This window comes from Scophthalmus maximus, chromosome 1 (genome assembly GCF_022379125.1).
Source record: "Scophthalmus maximus strain ysfricsl-2021 chromosome 1, ASM2237912v1, whole genome shotgun sequence".
Classification (NCBI taxonomy): Eukaryota; Metazoa; Chordata; class Actinopteri; order Pleuronectiformes; family Scophthalmidae; genus Scophthalmus; species Scophthalmus maximus.
Window position 1 is genome coordinate 2,655,582 of NC_061515.1, and position 20,281 is coordinate 2,675,862.

The 20,281-nt window shown below is 44.2% G+C and overlaps 1 protein-coding gene across 9 annotated transcripts in view; it reads right to left on the minus strand.

Moving 5' to 3' along the window:
- The window catches only part of oxr1a (oxidation resistance 1a), a 117,349-nt gene that overhangs the window by 31,572 nt on the left and 65,496 nt on the right, over positions 1-20,281 (minus strand). For all 9 annotated transcript variants that reach the window (XM_047334075.1, XM_035646380.2, XM_047334115.1 and 6 more), the window contains 2 exons: positions 12,342-12,424; positions 7-114 (listed from right to left, as the gene is read on the minus strand). In XM_047334075.1, coding sequence (XP_047190031.1) covers positions 7-114; positions 12,342-12,424 — 191 coding nt within the window. The remainder of the gene's footprint in view (positions 1-6; positions 115-12,341; positions 12,425-20,281) is intronic.

A 20,281-nucleotide genomic window follows, 5' to 3' on the forward strand; every position in this document is an offset into this window, starting at 1 on the left:
TCACACCTGGCCAGGCACCACCGCCCTGGAGAACAGCTTGTTCAGCTGAACCAGCTCGTTGGGTGTGGTGTCGAACTTGAGCGCAATGCTGTTCAGCGTGTCCCGGGATTCCACCTGGACCACAAGAAAACAAAACCAGAGAGAGGACACAGAGATCACACATGCTGCTTCAGTTCAGGTAACAGAGGATGATAGAGAGAACATGGGACAAAAGAGAGCTGTGCAATTATTCTCACTTTCAAGGTTTCAACGTGGCTTGTTTTGTTGGATGTTGGACTTTTTGGGGGGGTGTTTTTTTTTTTTACACAAATTAAAGGTGTCAGCTGTTCACCAGGAATAGATTCCCATGGGATGCGATGTTGCGGGCGGAGAGATGAACCGACATGAATGTCAGCAGCGGTCCTGTGTTATCCGGAGAACAAGTCATGTAGCAGCAATTTCAATTTAGAATAGTGAGGACGAATGAAAAGTTTGACGGACCCAAGGGGGTTGGGTTAATATCAAACTGTATTTTGTTCGACCAGCGGCCCGAAACCCGACAGATATTCAGATGACAACGATATAAAACACAGAGGAGAGTTGGGTACACCTGAAGAAACCGATTGTGAAAACTGGAGTTGATTACTTTTTTATTATTTACTTATTCACTTTGACAAAGCACATCACAAGAACTATATTAAATTGACCTACAAGGCAGAGGAAACCATGGTAGCCGACTTATCATGCAGCTTCCCGCTGCGGTGTGACACAGGTGCTACTGCCCGTCTCCACCAGTTACCGTCTATACAACAGAGACGTGCTCCATGTGTCCGGACTAGTTACGCATCTAACAGGCCTGGGAGATTCTGCTTTCCAAAAAAGGATGACAACCATGTCGGAAAGCGCCAGAAAGCGCGTGTTAGAAATGTTGTAAACTTAAAAAAATTAAAAAAAATATATATCATAAGAGCTCAGGGGAGAGAACCCCTGAGAACCAGACAGGAAGGGCAGACTCGGAGCTGTGTTTAATTAGGACAGGATAATGGCACCGGGTGTGTTAGTGCAGCAGTCATGGGACTACCTCTCCTTAAGTGTGTGTGTGTGTGTGTGTGTGTGTGTGTGTTTGTGTGTGTGTGTGTGTGTGTGTGTGTGTGTGTTAGTGTGTGTGTGTGTGTGTGTGTGTGTGTGTGTGTGTGTGTGCGTGCGTGCGTGCGTGTGTGTGTGTGTGCGCGTTTGAGCAATTGTCTCCAGGAGACTGTCTTGCAGGACCAGACAGACAGAGACAGACACAAACAGGTAGTTGAAGCAGAGGAACCATGACCGGACGAGCTGGAACATTAGTACCTTGCGTGTGAGGCAGTCACTCGTGACATGATCAGGAGCATGCGTGAAGCTGCAGAAGACGCGCAAACTCAGAAGCCGTGAGCAACGGGCTAATGTTAATTTCACAGTAAACACATCTATGGCTGTGTGTTGTATGCGAACTCGCACGCTCCAACAGACCGTTTTGTCTCCGGATAGCGTCTGGAACTCATTTTGAAAAAGGGAAAAAATAAATCTTTCCCCGTCTTAGGCAGCATTTCACTAGACAGAGTGATACAGTGCGGACGGGCTGCCTGGGAGCAATTCATATTTCAAATATTTGCTATATTCAACGTGTGCTTGCTTTAGCAAGTCCAACAGAGCCTTGTGGGACCTTCCACAGAATCTGAGGCGAGCAAATCGAGCACTCCTCAATTAGCACAAATGCTAGAGGAGGAGCGGGGCCTCGGAGACACGGGGGCCAGGGCTGCGTGGGCACCTGAGGAAGTGAGATCGCTTTTAGCAATGAAAAGTGCTCTATAAATGAAATTTATTATTATTATTATTAGATATTGTCTGGTGGTAAAATGTTGCCAGGTTAGGAATGAGACGGGCAAAGCATCTGCCGATTAAACACTTTTTTCATCATGCGCAGTTCACAGGCAGATTCCAAATCTGAAAGCCAGTGTCAGTTTAAATAAAATATGCTTTGGGTCAGTCAAGGTAAGAAAAACATTTCCATCAAGAAGCAGGAACATCTGAAATTCACAGTGGATACTGGACACAGACTCATTTTACTAGAACTCGAGCAAAATGTTTGTTCATACTTTTAAAATATGGAGTTATTTTAGATGGTTCAGAATCAAGGTTAATTGGATTGGTTAAAAATACAATTGAATTCAGGCAAACACTAATGTATTCATCCAATCACTCGTCTTATGGCCAAAGCAAGACCACTGGAGGAATAACACCAACATTGACACAGTGTCTCGAGCTCCGTGTCCTAAATACAGAGTCATGAAGAGAAACTACAGCGATGATGAGAAATGCAGCACAATCGGCCAGTGAAAGACTAATCGCCGTGTAAGTGCGGCGACAGTAACACTGCTGTGTCACTTGTCTTGGCTCGGGGGCACAGCTCATTAGCTCTCAGAGCTGAAAGGTCTTGCGAGGGGGCTGGTGCGTGCTCGGAGCGCCGTCCTCCACAGCTGAGCAATTTCAAAAGCGAGGCCGGACGTATGCTTTTAACTCCAATTATAATGGCAGTTTTGATAGTTGTTGAAATTCAACTGTGACAGGGAGGTGTGTTTTGGAAAGATTGACAAAATAATTGCCGTCGTTGTTGCCGATCAACATTCCCGTCATCTTGGGTTACATCTTGCGCACGTGGCCTTGGTGTATTGAGACCAGACTCGGGTCGGGACGTTTGTTAAGTGCTAACCCGGGCCCAGATTGTGGGCTCACACTGGGTTTGGATGCCTTATACCCCTCTCTGGGGGAAAACAAACTCATCAGAGCCGAGGTCAGTCCGTGCTGCCGCTTCACACACTCCCTGACTCAGCGATGTTTGCCACTTTGTTTGGCCGACAATGAACAAGGCCGAGCAGGAATGCATTGTGCAGTATGGAACTGGGAGGGGAGGCTGTGCTGGGCTGAACTGAGGTGGACGGGAGGCAGTCGTTTGACTTGTGATGGAGGTCTTTGGATTAAAGTGGAGTAGGAGCAAAGGTGATAAATTAGATTTTTCTTTAACCCCACTAAGCACTGACACTTGTATAACAGTACGTGTGTTAACTTGAATTACAAGTGTATGCCACCGTTAAACCGCTCAAGTTGCAGAGACAGAAAGTCACAAACAATAAAGTTCATTTGGTTCAGAGCAGAAAGTTGTACCTGACAAATTCTTCCATTACAGACGAAAAGAAGCTACACATTCCAAGATGTGGATGTATCACATGCGTCTTCAACCCTGCAGCGCAGAAGATCTATACAATCACCACAGGGTCAAGGTGGACACCAAATTATTAGTGGCACCAATTCATTAGGCATTTCCCCTTCTGTCTGTGAGATATGGTGTTTTTGGCAGAACATAAATTATTCATCAGCATTGCTGTAGTAGGTGAAAAATGAATTGGTGGTTCTGTAAATCTATCTTTACTTGAACCACAGACGCATCTCCTTGAAGGGTCAAAGTGGACATCCACAATAACGGCAGTTTGTTGAGCTGATTCCATTCTCCGACTTGATTAAATGTTAACTCGATCATTTTCTTGGAGAAAATTAAATTAGAGAGCATCCTTCATATTTCAAAATGCTATTTGATACCCTTTGATTCTCACTGCTTGTTCATCTGCCCAGATTTAATTCAATGATTCGATCAAAGTTCAGATTAAGTTAATCGGAGCCCAACCAGGGCAGCGAAAACACGGACAAATTCTCGGAGGGTTTAAAAATGTGACGTCAGTCGTCATGGGCAACAGAAACCGCTCCAAGACTCAAACATCTAACACATACCGTAGTCAGGGTTCCCACTCTAGAGACATCATACACTAATAAGCTCCTTGAAAGATGTGCAGTCTGTGGCTTCAACTTATCTACGAAATCATCTCTCACTTCTTCCAGACACCCACTCCTGTGATTGGAGGACAAGTAAATTTCCATTAACTTACAGTGTCAAGACTACTCTTTTATTAATTGTAGGGCTGTAACTAACGATCCATTAATCTGTTGATTATTTTCTCGATTAATCGATTGGTTGTTTGGTCCATAAAATGTCATAAAAATTGTGTAAAAATGACGATCGTGTTTCCCAAAACTCCAAGATGATGTGTTTTTTGGCCACACACCAAGGATATTCAGTTTACTGTCACAGAGAAGCAAAGTAACCAGAAAGTATTCACTTTTAAGAAGCTGAAATCAGAGAATCTTTACTTTCCCCCCCATAAAAACTACTCAAAATAGCTGTCGATTAATTTACTAATCCATTACTAATTGATTGAACAGTTGCAGCTTTAATTAATTGCCTTGTTTAGATGCTCCGATTTCATTTATTTTTCTGTTGTATTCCATCATTGTATTTTTCCATGCTCTGCAAGTGCAATATACATAAAGATTCATATTATTATCAATTTACAACCTTTTTAACTTATAAATTGATATATATATATCACACCGTACTTTAGCACCTCCATTAGTTTTATTAAGACACGTTAGAAAAGTACAGTGGTTTGAAAAAGACCATGAACAAACATGCAGAGAAACCTCAGTGAATAGGATTCATGTAGGAGTTTCTGAGGTTTGTAACCTCATCCAAACTGCATGTGCTACCGTGTTGCCATGACTTGGGGCTTTGTTTCCATGACATAACCCCGAGCAGCTTATTCAAAGAACTCTTGTCCATATATTACCATCTGAACATTAATTATGACCCTGAACATAACTTAGCCCTCTCTGATGGCAATGTGATCAGTTTTGGGGAAATGATGATGTGATGACACTCTTGTGGTTCCTTCTCAGCTCAAAGGAAAACGATAAGCTAGAAATACTTTTTTCCAGGACAAAAAAAAAAAGATTTCCCACGACATTTGACATTTTTCTCTCATTTTCCACGTGATGTCAATGACTGGAAAATCGGTCAGCTGTTTTCCACGGTTTGCATTACTCGTGGCAATCCTGAAATTGCTGAAAGAGTTCACTGTAAGGAGTTCACCCTAACCCTAACCCTGACCCGTCAAGGAGCTGAATAACCAACTTTTCCTATGTTGAGAGTCAAAACCAGGATACTAGTCTACATGTCCCCCAAACTCATAGATGTGATTCCACTGTGTTGTCTAAAAAGAAACTGCTGAGGAAGAACCACAAACACGACGACGAGGAGGTTGTGTTGAGAGGTGTGTCTCTAAAATCCAAAACGTTTCCCCATAACTATCATTAACGACTGCTCTCTATCATCTCGTGACAGATTAATGATTTACAGTAACAATCTCATTGGCTCCGTCGAGGGTTTTGCACTGTTCATTCAGACAACAGCGGCATGTCAGCTTGATGAACACTATCCTGTCTCAAAGAGAACAGGAGGCGCCGTGGAGATCCGACCCACAGTCTGCAGGGACACAGACTCCGTGTATTTACAACCTGGCCATATGAAGCAAGATGATAACGTCATATTACACACAAGACATTAGAAATTACTGTGGCGTGTCATAACTGATCATTTATCGTACCATCCATCCATGTATTTACAGCCTCCTGCTTGTGCCCTTATGTCATTGCATGATGTACATGGCTAACATTTTAATAGTAAAAACGTTAAAGGGTAAAACTAGTTTCCCTGTTTCTTTTAGTTGTGAGGATATAGAGTAAATAATCAGGAGGGCTCAGCCTTTCATCCAGGCGGCTGCAGCAAAGAGCATCGATTCTCCCTAGGTGCTATTTGCTATCATCTCATCCATGACCTGTTTATTTTTAGCTTCACAGCTCCTCTGTTGCCCAGCACAAAGCCAACCTACAGGACATCCGGGTCTACTGGACTTTACATTTACTTTTTTTTTTGGGATTCTCTAATATTTGACTTGTTGAATTGTGGAAACCTCTGCATTTTGTTCTACAAAAACATACATTTTAAAGCTTAACCTCACCTATGACAGCTGTTTGCAAATAGCGGCTCTGGCAGATCTTATGTCTGGAGCTCAGCCAATCAATGTGGGTAAAAATATCTAGTGTTCAATGACATAATGAAGTAAACATTGCCAGGTTGTGGGCCGATCTTGGCACCGATAACGTGGTGTAATAACGGTGTGATTCAAGTTTTCTTATTAAGCTTAATTGATCATTTTATCTAAGGAAGGATGGGAAATTAGCAACACAACAAGCTCCATACGGCCTCAAGGAACCACTGAAACGACTCAGATGTAGCCATTGATCGTGCTGTAAGAGGAGCTATCTCTAACTCGATTAAGTGGCAGAGGACAGGGGACATGCAAATGTGACCGACTGATAAAGACCTGTTATTGACACATTGACAGCTGAGAAAGACGGAGACACGGCATTCGCCATCAGGATCATAGCCACTAATGAAAGGTGCACCCCATCTTCTTATCCCCTGGATCAATAATACCCATTATTCATCTCAAAATGGGGATGAATAATTAAGTTTTCTTCCTGTTAGGGTCCGTCCTTTCAAGGGGAAGGGCAGAGGAAGGCCGGTGGCAGCCATCTTGAGAATGACTGACTTCTAAGCTAATGGTCACCTTGTTGAACAGGACAGCACGTTTACAGAACCGAATGAGGGCAGTCGGCTGGAAGGCTAACGGCGCCGTTTAAGAGTCCGCCTGACATCTCGGTAAGAGCATTAAGTGTGGAACATGAGAACAAATCCATGAGGGCTCCTGCAAAAGGTCAACCAAGGAAGTAAAAAGGCAATCTCAGAGCTATGCCTTCGTGGTTAGATCATTGAGCAGATGTGTAACCGTTCACAGGTCATCGGCTGAATCCATATTTTTAAAATGTAGAATCTGTTCCACTGAGGCCGGCGCAATGAAACATCCAGGCAACAAATTACATATCTCGAAAAGAGAAAAAGAGAAACCATAATTAAAATAATGATCCAACTCTGTCGTCATCAAACTGGAAATAAAACTCCAGTCTTCCGTTTAATCGCCCACGAGACCATATCAGAGCTGCTATTGCTCCTCATTTTCTAATGAAGGATGAAGCCCAGCTTTAGCATGACAGTTGCCATGGCGACTCTGTGTCGTTACTACCCTAATGGTATGTGTATTGTGTGCAACAATGAAGCCACAAATTTAGACTCAAGCAAGTAATGGGGAGAGTGATACTATTCTGTCCTTTTCAGTGGGAACACGTCTGCTGTCTCACCGTCTCAGCTCTGCAGAGGTCTGTGCTACGAAAGTTATCGAGGTTACTTCAGGTTTTACTCCGTCCATGTTTTTTCCGTCCTACGAAGCTGGTTCTCTTCTTACCGGGGTAAAATCACCATGGTAACTTATGCTGAACGGATAAGAGATGAAAGGAAAAGGTACAAGACTGTGTACATAATTATTTTAAGAGTCTGGGAACTAATCATCCCATAAAGCAAAGATCTTTTTTCTTTGGAAAACAGATTACACTTAATTTGGTCATAGTGACAAACTGACATGAGGACATCATCTAAACTGAGCCAGTTGACAGCTATCAGTCCTCCAATGTAGCTGCTGGGTTAATGTTAGCTAATGTAATAGTTTCCTAGACTGACAGGATGATATGCTGCTTAGCTATGAATGTCCAAAGATTCCAATTTGAGTAATTGAAATATAAATGCGATAAGTAAGGCTGTGAAATACAACAACATATATTGTGTCATGATAAAAAATGCATGCTCCATATATCGTATATTTATCACCACTGGCATGGCGTCAAGAAATCCATATTAGGGCAAACCAAACAAACATTAGGGAAAGGGACCGGGGTTCTTCTGCACAGGACAAAGACTCCAACCAGCCAAGACGAAAACAAGGAGCTTGTGACCTTGGTCATATCACACAGGCCTAAACTGAAACTGAAAAAAATGTATGCATGTGCACAGGCCACCGACACAAGATCATTTACCGCTGCCCCGTTCTCCCTGAACACTGACAGCACACAACCCTCGCTGACTCTTTAAGTATCAAAACAACGCAGACTGGCATTTTCACTCCCTCGGAGATATCTTTTGGCAAGAGACCGACTCTGGCCGGAGATGCGTTTCCATTTCCAGATAACAGCCCCAGTAATTCTGTGGTTTGGCTAACTAAAATGTTGAAACAGCAAAATCTAAAACTGAAATAACTCAACAATGTTTTATATGCCAAGCGACGTGTTGGAATTCCAGGCAAGGGAGTGAGCTGCTGAAATGCTTAGCCATGAACCCTTCTACTCTCCATCCTCTCCACATGCACTTCCCTGTCTTCCCTCCTCCGTCACTTTTTAACATCCACACCCTCGACCAATCGCTTGTTTCTCCATCACCCAGACCTGTGAAAGAGCTGAAACCGTTGGGATCCCCCTCTCCTATCCAGCAGTGAATAATGCAATCAGAGTGACTGATTGTCAGGAGGGTGCGGAGTTAAGACCGCTGCGCGTGCGTGCGTGTGTGTGTGTGTGTGTGTGTACCTGGTGCTTGGTTGATGACTCATCTAACATGGAGCAAGCGCTCTAATGCGCACAGTGCTTCCTCTCAGTCCAGCAGAGATTCCGGTCACCCAGCCGACCAGTGATACTGACTGACAATGGCTTCGCCCCCTTTTCACATCTGGTGGATTCATGACACATCTGGATCATACAGTAGATTGTGTCCAGTAGAGTGTGGCATTTATAAAAAAAACATAGAACCAAGTGTTGTAAATAGGTTGTCGGAACTGGGTATTAAATATCAGTATTCTTTATTGTCCTCCAAAGTGTGTCTGAAATTGAATAGTTACTCAGATTTGTAGTCTTGTTTACTTATTTTTCCATCAATTATTTGTATTGATTTAAATTATACCTTTTTATTAAGGAAGCCCGTCTACAGTTGCTTGTCATCGTAAACCTTTTATCCAAAAATTCAGTCCGGACCAAAACGACCAGACACGTTGCTAACATGACTTAAGATTTCACACCATACACAGCATGACTTATATTACAAAAGTGAAAACATATTTTTGTACATTTATCCATTTTGAACCAAAACTAATGTTATTCAAAACCTATTTTGTCATTTTAATTATTTTCCACAGCATCATGGCTTGCCTGAATCACAAAAGACCCTGATGTGCCTGATCTACTACCGCACATTAATGTTTAACACATGTTGACAATTCCACTCTTTCTTCCCCCGGCCTACAAACTAGAAATCAGACAGCGCTTCTCCTCAAAAGTGCCTCTCTAGTGTCACTATACAAAATGTGATGAGAGGTTTCCTGCGCCAGTTCTGCTGAGAGCATCGCAAACAGACTGAAGGAGAGTGCGGGTGGGGAGGTTCGGGCCAAAAATTCATTAAACAAGGCTCAACACTAAGGAATAGATCCAGTCTGTCATAGAGCAGGTGTTGTCTTTGGCCATGGTTTCTACTGCTTATGATGACACTGAATTTACCTAGTTAATTGGTAAAAATTTGGAATGTGGCAGTTTGCCTTTGTGATAGCAAGCAGGAAAAAGGGGTGGTGGGAAAAGACCCGAGGAAGCTTGGGGGTAAGTGGAAACTATCATTGTTATGCCGAGTTCGGTGTAATGTCTGTCCCTGAGTGGGTTGAAAACTGCAACATTAAACAAAAGAGTACTCAAGAGATCTTTTACGTTACGTTTGCCTGAGAAGTGTGGCAAGACAAAATTGACTGTGGTTGGATGTTAACTGGGAAATACTGATTCTACAGTCATCCTTTCTGTCTAGCTAAGAGCGGTGTACTGAACAGCCATGTATAGCAGCTTCTCATTTTTAAAATGATCCAACAACTCGTGGATGGAAGATCATGAGCTGTCGCTCAACTCAGCAGGCCAAAATTAAACGTGGTTGTTTGGGTTTGTCTGCTCTCTGCGAGCAGCTGTCTACACTGTTAGCATTGCTGTGGAACAACTTACCATTTGGATAAATATAATTATAGGATCATACTTGGTATTGACTAAAATTAGGATTGGAGCCAAAAAAAAACCTGCATAAGGACATTTCTATTTCACTTCAGCGGCCTAAACTTTAACTTGTCTTATCATGTGACTGCTCATGTTTCTTGCCATGTGAGGATTCCGATGCCATCACGTTTCAATGTTATCATAAGTAATATGAAAAGACTGAAGCTATAAAAGTGACATCCAGGATATAAGTGCAAGAATCTGCCAGTGTCAGGACACTCAGCGGGTCCTTAAGAGTTCAGCCAAAGATCCAACCTGGCAGCCCAACTAGAGCATCTATGTCCACGGTGAGATGACGCTGTGTCTGGAGATAAATACAGGATGTGTGGCCCGCGTATTCTTTCACTTCTTCATTTTTCTTTGACTTTGACTGACGACCCTCTCTGGCAGCCGGTGGGGAAGAGAGAGAGCCAACCCACCCACCCACGGCTCGGCTCACCTCGGCGCTGCTCTTTGCCTCTCGCTCCGTCCAAGTCTCTCTGTCTCATCAACCATCTCCATTGTTTTTCCGAGAGACTTCAAACACTTTTCTAATTGGTCGCGGGTCAGGCCAATAGCTGGACTCAGCTGAATGGACTAGGCATTATCAGTGTCTAGGCAGATGGGGTTGCAGCAGCTCAGCTTATTTCTCAATGCAAAGAAAGGGAGGGACATAGACAGAAGCCTGTGTGTGAGGTGGAGGGGTGAGAGGGCGGGTAGGAGGGAGATTTTTATTGATAAGGCAGCATAAGAGGAAACCCTCCCTTTTCCTGTGGCTGCCAGGCGATAGATTATAAACTTATCTGTTGGAGAGCAAAATAAGGAAACATCGTCAGCATCCGCCCGCAGCCCCGGGAGATGAGTTTAAGATAAAGCTGCTTCTCGATCATTGGGACACTGTCGGAACACGTGACCCTCTTAGTGGAGATGGAGCTCGGTTTTAGGACCTTTAAATATTTCCGCAAGCCCCAAGCCTCCTCCCATGCGCTGTAGCAGCATTTCAGGCTACAGGGCACAATCACTTTTCATCCACTTGCATTTCATTCCATCTTGCTCACTCTTTGCAGGGTTTCTGCCCATATCAAGGTGACACTGTGATTTGGCTCTGACAAATATCCTGTTTTCACAGTTTAGGTTGTCCGAGCACATAACTGAAGTAAACAAGGGGACGCCTTGTCAATCAGCGGGTCCAGGATGACTGACAGGTTGAGCAGGAGGTGGATGTGGAGGTGGTGTCGGTGTTGCCGAGGTGTTGGGAGATGGGGAGAAGGGAGCCAATCGCAGTGACACCTACAGTCACTCCTGGAGACAAAAGCAACAGCCAGAGAGAACCAATGGCAAGGGTGACTGTCAGACAGAAGGGAAATGAAACCGAGAGGAGTTTGGGGGGAGAGACCACAGACCCTTGCCTCCCACCCTTCCTTCCATCCCTCCTTCATGTCCTCTCCTCCCCGGCAGACAGGCAGACATTCGGAGCTGAGTTCACAGCAATCCCACTCCTCATTGTTGCCACGGAGAGAGAGAGAGAGGCAAGGAAAGACAAGTCTGATTGCAGCTCGATTTGAGGGTCATTTGAAGAACACAACCAGGCGAAGCAGAGACAGGCTCCATTTTCAGTTCACGCCAGGGAACCAGAGCCCTCACTCTCCCTCTCTCTCTCTCTCTCTCTCTCTCTCTCTCTACCCCCCTCCCGTTTTCCTATACAACAGCTAAATCAGTAGAAATGACAACGCAGTCGGAAGGTCATTCGCGAGCACAGCGAGCTCTGTGCTGGAATGCTTGTCAATGCGTGGCACGTAGAACGAGTGGAAAAACAAATGCACGTCCTGCCCAGCGCTCTCTCTCCGCCGGTCTGTGCTCTTCTGGTCCGGCTGGAGGAAACGTTCGGAGCCGCTACAATTCATGCCTCCCTCCTTCCTATACATCAACATGCAAAATGGAGCTTGAGTGTTGTGCCGCTGCACCGGGAGTCTCAAGCTGAGGGTGCATTGTTTTCATAAGCTTTCTATAGGCTACGTTGCATGTCTGTGTACACACACACACACACACACACACACACACACACACACACACACACACACACACACACACACACACACACACACACACACACACACACACACACACACACACACACACACACACACACACACACACACACACACACACACTCACATCTTTATGTAAACAGTAGAGAATGAGGTACACTTGTAACATGCTGCTTCTCCCCTCACTAATGAGCTACCACGCATGGCCAGACACACTTCCTTCACAACACACAAACACAACTGGAATATCACTGGAGGTCGTCGGAGCTACAGAAACCACCAGCAGCGGACACACGCACACAGAAGCAGCAGCAGTACGGGAGCAGGAAAAAAGCATGAAAAACATCCGACAACATTAAGACCGAAGGGCAGAGTTGCCCGCGTGATACTCACAGAATATTCGATGGTCCCTTTGGGTCTCTGGAACGACATGCGCCTGCCATCCTTCTTCTCTGGAGTCTTCTTCTGGCCGGTATCTGTAAGCAAGCGAGGCAAGGTACGCATTACATTCATGTTCCTCTCTCCCCAGCTTGTCACAAGCTGCCGTTTCCCAGCCCCGTGGGTAGACAGCTCATTCGTCAAGTGAGCGAGCCAGCCAGCCAGCCAGCGATGTGAGCTGTGAGCGCCGGACCACTTTCTGTCTCTCTCTCTCTCTCTCTCTCTCACACTCTCTCTCCCCTCCTCGCTCTGCTTCTACTCGCTTGCTCTCGCTCTCTCTATCACACTGTTGTCCTCCCCTTGCTCGGCGCTCTCCCGTCTCCCTCCTAGCCCGCCGTACAGCTCAATGACAGACGCTGAAAGCGCTTCACCTTGCCTTCCTCCCCCTGTTGCCTCTCACGGCATGCAGAGACCGGGCTGACCTCCATCAGGGCGCCGCCGCTCTGGATGCAAGCCCAAGAGGACAAGAAGAAGATGGATTCGGTGGGGAAGCAGGGCGAGCTGAAGCTGGAGATGGAGACGAGGGAAAGTGGGGGCTGATCTGGAGGGGAGGGGGGCTGGAGGAGAAGGGAGGGTTCATTGCTATGTGTTGGTTGGGTAATGAGGGGATGTTGTACAGGGAAGTGGCAGATGAAGAAGAGAACGGAGGCGTAAACTGGCAGTAAACGCAGTAGCTCCAATTGTTTTGGGATACTTTCAAGGGTTAGCAGCAGTTATCCTAATTTGCCTAGAGGATCTGGAAGGTACGGGAAGGTAAAGGAAGGGGCACAAGGCACGATGGATGGTTGTGAGGATTAAAACGGAAGAGGGAGAATAAGTGGTGGGCACAGCTGGCAACTGGTGGTTTAAGTCTTAGAATGAAAGGAATGAAAGTGATACAAAGTAGTAGAAAGGGAGAGACGAAGAGGACGGCACGTGGAGTAGATCGTAGCTGGGTGAGAATGGGAGGCATGGCGATGAAGGCGAGAGGGTGGATGGAATATTGAGGCGAGTAGATGAAAGACGAGCAAAAGATGGGAAAAGGAGATGGGGGATGAAAGAAACTGGAAGGAGACTCCTGGGAATAGAGAAGATCTAGGAATCTAGGGAAGGGGGCCGACTATGGTCTTGGGCTGAGAATAGGGAGGATGGGCAAATGGGCTCGGGAAATGTCTTAGCCTTCGTTAATTGGCGATGGAGGTCGTGGGAGAAGCAGTTGAGGTCTGGGTCTGAGTTTGGGTGCACTGTTCTTACATGTCCTTCGTTTGTGTGTGTTTTCCACAAGACCAATGCGTCCCTCAATCATTTTCTTCAGGCACCTCAGAACATGAGTCATACACCATGTTGCTATTTCTGGGGCTTGGGATTTTCTGGTAGAAAGTGAGGGGGGTAATGGAAATCGGAGCTGTTTCAGGAGTAAATATCACTGTTGTAAATATGATACTGTGGTTTATGTTCCAGAAACGTAGGCTAGAAAATATATGGTAGTAAAACCGACACTATAGATATTGTGTTTAGTTTTGTTCAACATATTCAAATATTGTTTTTCAACTGGTTTTAAATTCTGCATTTTAGTGACTTTCAATTGCTTGGAAAACTCGAGCAGTGGTCCTTTTTTTGGGGCTCATGACCTTTTAAAATGCCACTTGTCACAGGTTGCATATGTCTATAAGCTCAGAGGAGTTTAAACCAAGACTTGATTGGTCTTTCCCTTCTCAGCTTGTTCACATGATTGATGGTTTTAGAGGCCTGAAGATGTGAAACTCCCCGGTTTAAGTCTAAAATTAAAAAGCATAACTTTCTGTGGAGGTTTTGCACTGATCATGATCATTTCTGAACATTATTATGTGTTTATTATCTTTGGACAGGACGACAGTCATCTCCAGAGGATTTGGACTTCATTCATTATCAAGGCAGCCTCTTGAAAATACTATGGTATTTGACTTTGTCAAATCTTACCAGCTAGATTGTGCAAAATGAACTAGAGCATCTCCAAACCATTGGATAAGGAATTGTGTAGAGCAACAACTATGGGAGTGTATCAAATCACAAATTTTATTATCCAAATTAAAACCTTGGACGGATTATTGCTTTCAAAAGGGAAAATAAAAACTGGAGCTGTGGACTATGGATGACCTTCTTCTGAGTTTCTATTTAGAAGCAACACATCATCAGTGTGATTCCATGCTTCTTTGTTATGAAATGTAATCCACTGTGTTTAAGTGGAAGTCATGCGAGTGCTGCAGACTGCATGTAACCTGACTCTGTAATCAAACAGCAGAGGTGCCAATCTACTTTGAGCGCCGCAGCACTGCAAAGACGATACAAGATGCGAAACCATGTCTCGTCTTTGATGCAGCTTTTATGTTATAGTACGGAGCTGTAAACTGGTGCGAGCCGTGCACAGCGAGGGTTAACGTGAGATCAAGCTACGACGCCTCAGACTTCCAACGAACGAAAGTCAGATTTCGAAGACAGCCAGAGAAAGTGATAGAGAATAACAAATATCAATTAGCAGCTGCAAGGGTGGTCGCACATGGTGAGCCGGTGATTGGTCTAAAATTAAACATCACCACGGATGGTGGCACAAGAAATGGGCATTTTATTCGCACACCAGACACAGCGGAACAGGGCACCAGGGGCTATCTTCAATAACGGAGGCTATGGTTTCATCCCACTCCACAGGAAACCAGGAGCATCTGCTGTCTCGAAATGAGCCCTTGCTTCTGTAGAAGGAAGCTACTTCTTAAGTCCACAAATCACAGCCGATGCCGTTTTGTTTCATGTGATCAATCTGTGTCCGGCAAGACGCTGGAATTTAGATTTTGAGCCCGGCATGTTTTTTTCCATCACCATGCAGACAGAATTGTATTTTTTATCTGTTGAGATGCACAGTCTTCACTTTTTCTACCGCAGCAGCAGAACGTTGCACATCATGCATTGACATGACATAACATACTGAAAATGACTGGACTCCGGAGCTCCGGGAGGCGCAGAGGCTGCACTGGGAAAGGTTTGAAGAAATCGGCCTGTGGCCAGTGCCAAATGAGATAAAGTCAGAGAACTTATCTCTGCTGAACAGCACAGCAGAGGAATTTCTAACAGAAGTGACCGGAGGTCGCTAGTTATCCAATATGTTGTTCAACCAAGTAAAACATCAGTTACCGCATCGCGAGGAATTTTTGCTGTTGTCAAATCCCATAAAGAACATTTTACTTGGCTCATTAATGGGCTGAATTACAATCACACTGGGTCGACTGCGTGAGAGAGGCTGTGCGGTTCTTTCAGAAGCTAAAAAAAAAGGGACCTGCTTTGTTTCAGGGAAAAACAAAGGCTGCCTCTCACCAATCTGGGACAATAAGTCATGCCTATCTGTGCAACTTAAAGAAGGCGATTGTGTAGAAAGCTCTTCTCTGTCTTTGTTGTTGTTGTGATTTTACTGCTCTGGCAGGGCCGCGAACCCGCGACCTCTGGTATGAGTGATCGATGCGCCAACCACTAGGCCAAAGCCACGTTTGCAGTTGCAGCGCCACCCGCTAGCGCCTCTGTTAACGTGTCGACAAGTGATGGTTACAAACGTGTTGTGTGGTGCCGTCTGCACCATTTTTGCTTTTCGATTTACAGAGCCATGGATCAGCCGAAAACCCGGATTTTTTCCCCGACGTGTATTGCTTTAGAATAGCTTACTGCCCCATTAAACGCATCAATGCGTTACGATGACTGCATCCATGTGATGTCCCACAAACAACGGTGTCTCATGGCTCCACAACACCGCAGACAGGTGCACAGCAGGCATCACTTTGTGCCACAAATGAAAGAAAGTCCTATTCCTTTGCTTTATAAGTGAAAACAAGGCATCTATCAGGTTAAAAAGCAGCCCTCCTCCCAAAATAATGTTGTTCAGTTGTATCAATAAAGTACTCACACTATGAAAAGTTTATGAACCACCAAGCTACAATAACTCACTTTCATGGCTGCCATTATTGTGTGGTTTAACCTGATGGTAAAAGGAAACATTGAAAACGAGTCTTCAATGAAGCACATGGCAACTACTTTATGTCCATGCCAGATGCCAAGGAATGCGAGGAATCTGAGCAATCGGACTCTTGACCACAGCTACAGTACATTACAAATGTTACTGAATCTGTGACTTTAAAAACACTCTGTATTGTTCTGGAGCAGTTCAATCTGTTGAGCATGAATCACGGCTGCTAAATACATATATATAGTTCCCCTCCGCTTTGTACATAGCCGTGACAAAACTGAGGCAGGCGGGGAATAGGAGAGTCAACAACTGTCTGGCTAACATTCCCTCATGGTCTGATAGAATACACAACCAGCCAATTTCCCTTTGCTCCCTCGTCTCCCCATGACTGCTGGCTATATACAGTACAGCCCTCCCAGATGTTATTTTTAGAAAATCCCCCCCAAACAGTTGGGGAGGCAAGAGCTCTGCACCACAGCCACGATGAACAGGTGCTGCACAGGACTAGTTAGAGAGTTGGAGAGTCTCCTCAAAAAGTTTGTGAGGGGATGGAGGACGGTGGCTGAGCAGCTTGTTGTGCACGGAGGACGGACACGATAACAGAGTGAAATATTTAGCAGTAAGCCTGCAACACACTCCACCTTTGTGTGTTTTTGTGAGACTGAACGATGATCTATGGTCATTTTGATGATGCGGACATCATATCGTGATTTTCAGTGCTAAAAAATGAGTTGACACAGTGAATATTCAATCGTTGTTATCAATCGATACCATTGATTAGTGTCTATGTGTTGTATCGGTTGCGTTGTAGGCAACGCTGCCAATCAGTGAACCCGTGCAATGATCCCATGGCACCGAAATCAATGTGATGAGGAACTTGATTTTTCCAGCTATTAAATTAAAAAAACAGACAATACTATCCAGGAAATTTTTAGATTTATTTTGATATTTTGATATAAAATAATAAATAAAGAGTTAAGCTACAATGTTCACCATCCTAGTTTGGCATATTAACATGCTAACATTTGTCAGTTGGTGCAAAACAGATACTAACACTCCAACAGAATGAGGCAGCTCAGTTATGCCGATAATATTAATACTGACATCAAAGGGCAGTACTTAAAGCTTAGACTTCAACATCACCTGGATTAAAAAGGAACTGATGGAGCGATAGCTCGGAGAGGACAGAAACGGCAAGGCCACATTTTAAAAAACAGAATTAGCTCGCCAGCTAGTTGTATCAGAAATCCAATACGGGTGTCAGCTAAAGAGATAATAGGTCTGTTTCACAGCACAAAGCAATATTGCTTTGCCATTCACTTGTCTGGCTGGTGAGCAATGTGTTGTGAGACAGGCAGCCCACTTGTGGCGACGTCCGTCCGATTGGATCAAATTTAGGGTGCGGAGGAGGACGGGGTAAGGGTCCGAACGCGGGTTTCAAAGAAAGCGATCGCTGCACCTGGTTGGGTAATGGTGAGGCCATTTGGTAAACATTCAAATCACACTTGTATACAGTAATACCGGAAATTGTATAGTAAAAGTTGTAACATAGGGAAAAAAAAAAACAGCTGTGAGTGTTGTGCGTAGAGGGATAGATGGAGTGGTGTTACTGTTCTATGTGAGAAGAGACTGTATGCAGTGAAATGCTTACTCAAACAAAACACGAGTAAAAAAAAAAGAAAAAAGTGCTGACCATCACACAATGACAAACTCTGGCTCTAGAGCTGAGCTGCCGCTGCCGTTATCTTAACACCAAGTCGTCAGGTGGACACGACAGGTTGATTGCAGCTAAGAGGAGCAGGACGTTTCATGACAGGGCTCCGGACTAACTTTTTACATGGGTTGCACTGGTGCGCCTAACTTTTTTCATGTAGGGTGCACCCATAATTTTTCACTGCACCTTTTTGGCACCACAATAATACGCCTGTTGTACCTTTTCCTTGACCGGAGCAGGAATTCACATTGATGGCAAAATGTCCTTCTGCTGTCACCAAACAACAAAAACAACTGCACTGTCAATTATTTGTATGCTTAAGCACAATAAATGCACAATGAATACGTATACACATTTATCATGACCGTGCCTGGAGCTGTGCTTGGAGCGACAAAATGAAATCAAAAACCTAATGTTCACAGCAGCGGACACCTGAGCCTTTGTCTCACAGGGATTACCTTAACAGACATTCACCTCATTATGTCAAACTTTGGCCATGTTTAATTTAAACGTTTGACATTGTAATATTATATATACAGACAATATATAAAAGCTTAGAAATGTTGCCAACCCGCCTCTGGAAAGCAATTACACTTATGGATCCTCTAATGGCGCCTCATATTACATGGTTGCCGAAAGACAAAAGCAAAGTATCAAACCAACAACAGCACATTAGGGCTGCGACTAACGATTATTTTAATAATCGATTTAATCTGTCCATTTTTTTTTCTCGATTAATCGATTAGTTGTTTGGTCCATAAAATGTCACAAAATTGTGAAAAATTAAGATTGTGTTTCCCCAATCACCAAGATGAGGTTTTGTGTTGTCCACACAGCAAAATTATTTAGTTTTACTGTCACAGAGGACCAAAGAAACTAGAAAATAGTCACATTTAAGAAGCTGAAATCAAAGAATTTAAAAACTACTTTCCTCGATTATTTATATAGTTGGCGGGTTAGTTTAGTTATCGATTGCTTATCAGCTCTAGCTGCAACACTTAGTAGTCATTGATTACTAAATTAATCGCCAACTATTTTGATAATCGATTAATCGGTTCAAGTCCGATTTCAGCTTCTTAAATGTGAATATTTTCTGGTTTCTCTGCACCTATGACAGTAAACTGCATATCTTTGGTGTTTGGACAAATAAAAACATTGTCTTGGGGATTTTTACATTTTATGGACCAAACGACTAATCGATTAATCGAGAAAATAATCAACAGATTAATTATTATTAATGTTATGAAAATAATGGATAGTTGCAGCTCTACAGCACATGACAATGTTCCTAATGACAAGTCCCTGTGTGTTAATACCACTGAAGAAGAGGAAGGAGTAAAGGTCCAGCAGCACTGCGTGGAGAAACAGACCACTCCTGGCAGTGTAACTTCACCGTAGTGCGAGCAGAAGCTGCAGTCTTCCCATTGTAATGAATATACAGTACACGGGTCTAGTGGAGCTGTCAACTGAAACACAGAGAACACAGTGTGACAGGCAACAGCCCTTTGCCAACACTCTCAGTACCACTCAGCTCTGTATTACACAGCCGCCAGCCTTCGAGGACCAGCCCTCTACACCACTCAGCTTTTTTTTTTATGGGAAACTTTGCTGAACTGTGCAGATCTGTGTGTGCATGTGGGCATGTGGGTGCTCTGTACCTATCTGCCCTGTCCTCTCATTAACACGCTCCCTGTATGTCGGCTGATCTCACTCCAGTGACTGTTGCTGGAATGAAATATGGTTTAAGTTCCTCTTCACTGCGACACCTTAGAAAGACGGACTACCGGTCTGTACTGAGGGATGTTATTGTTAACACACACACACACACTCATTTCAATTAATATTCTGACAGCGTGTACATGACTGTTTCCATAGTGACAAACCTGGTGCAGACTTAACCCGCTGAACCCCCCGAGCTGTTTCCCCAGCAATTTTTTTCCTCCCGGGGCGTTTTTCAACCAGTTACAGGTTTTTCAACTGCCATACACACATACACGCACACACAAACACACACACACACACACACACACACTCTGCACATCAATTCTACAAAGCCATTTCACCACGCAAAGGCACCAGAGTCATGTCATGTAACCTATCCAACAACATATAACATGATGAAATATATTCAAATGTTCTGGCATGGATCATTACGGAGGTTTAGTCTGAATATTTTTGACACGTGACCTGTCACATAATGTCAGTCATGGCCTCTCA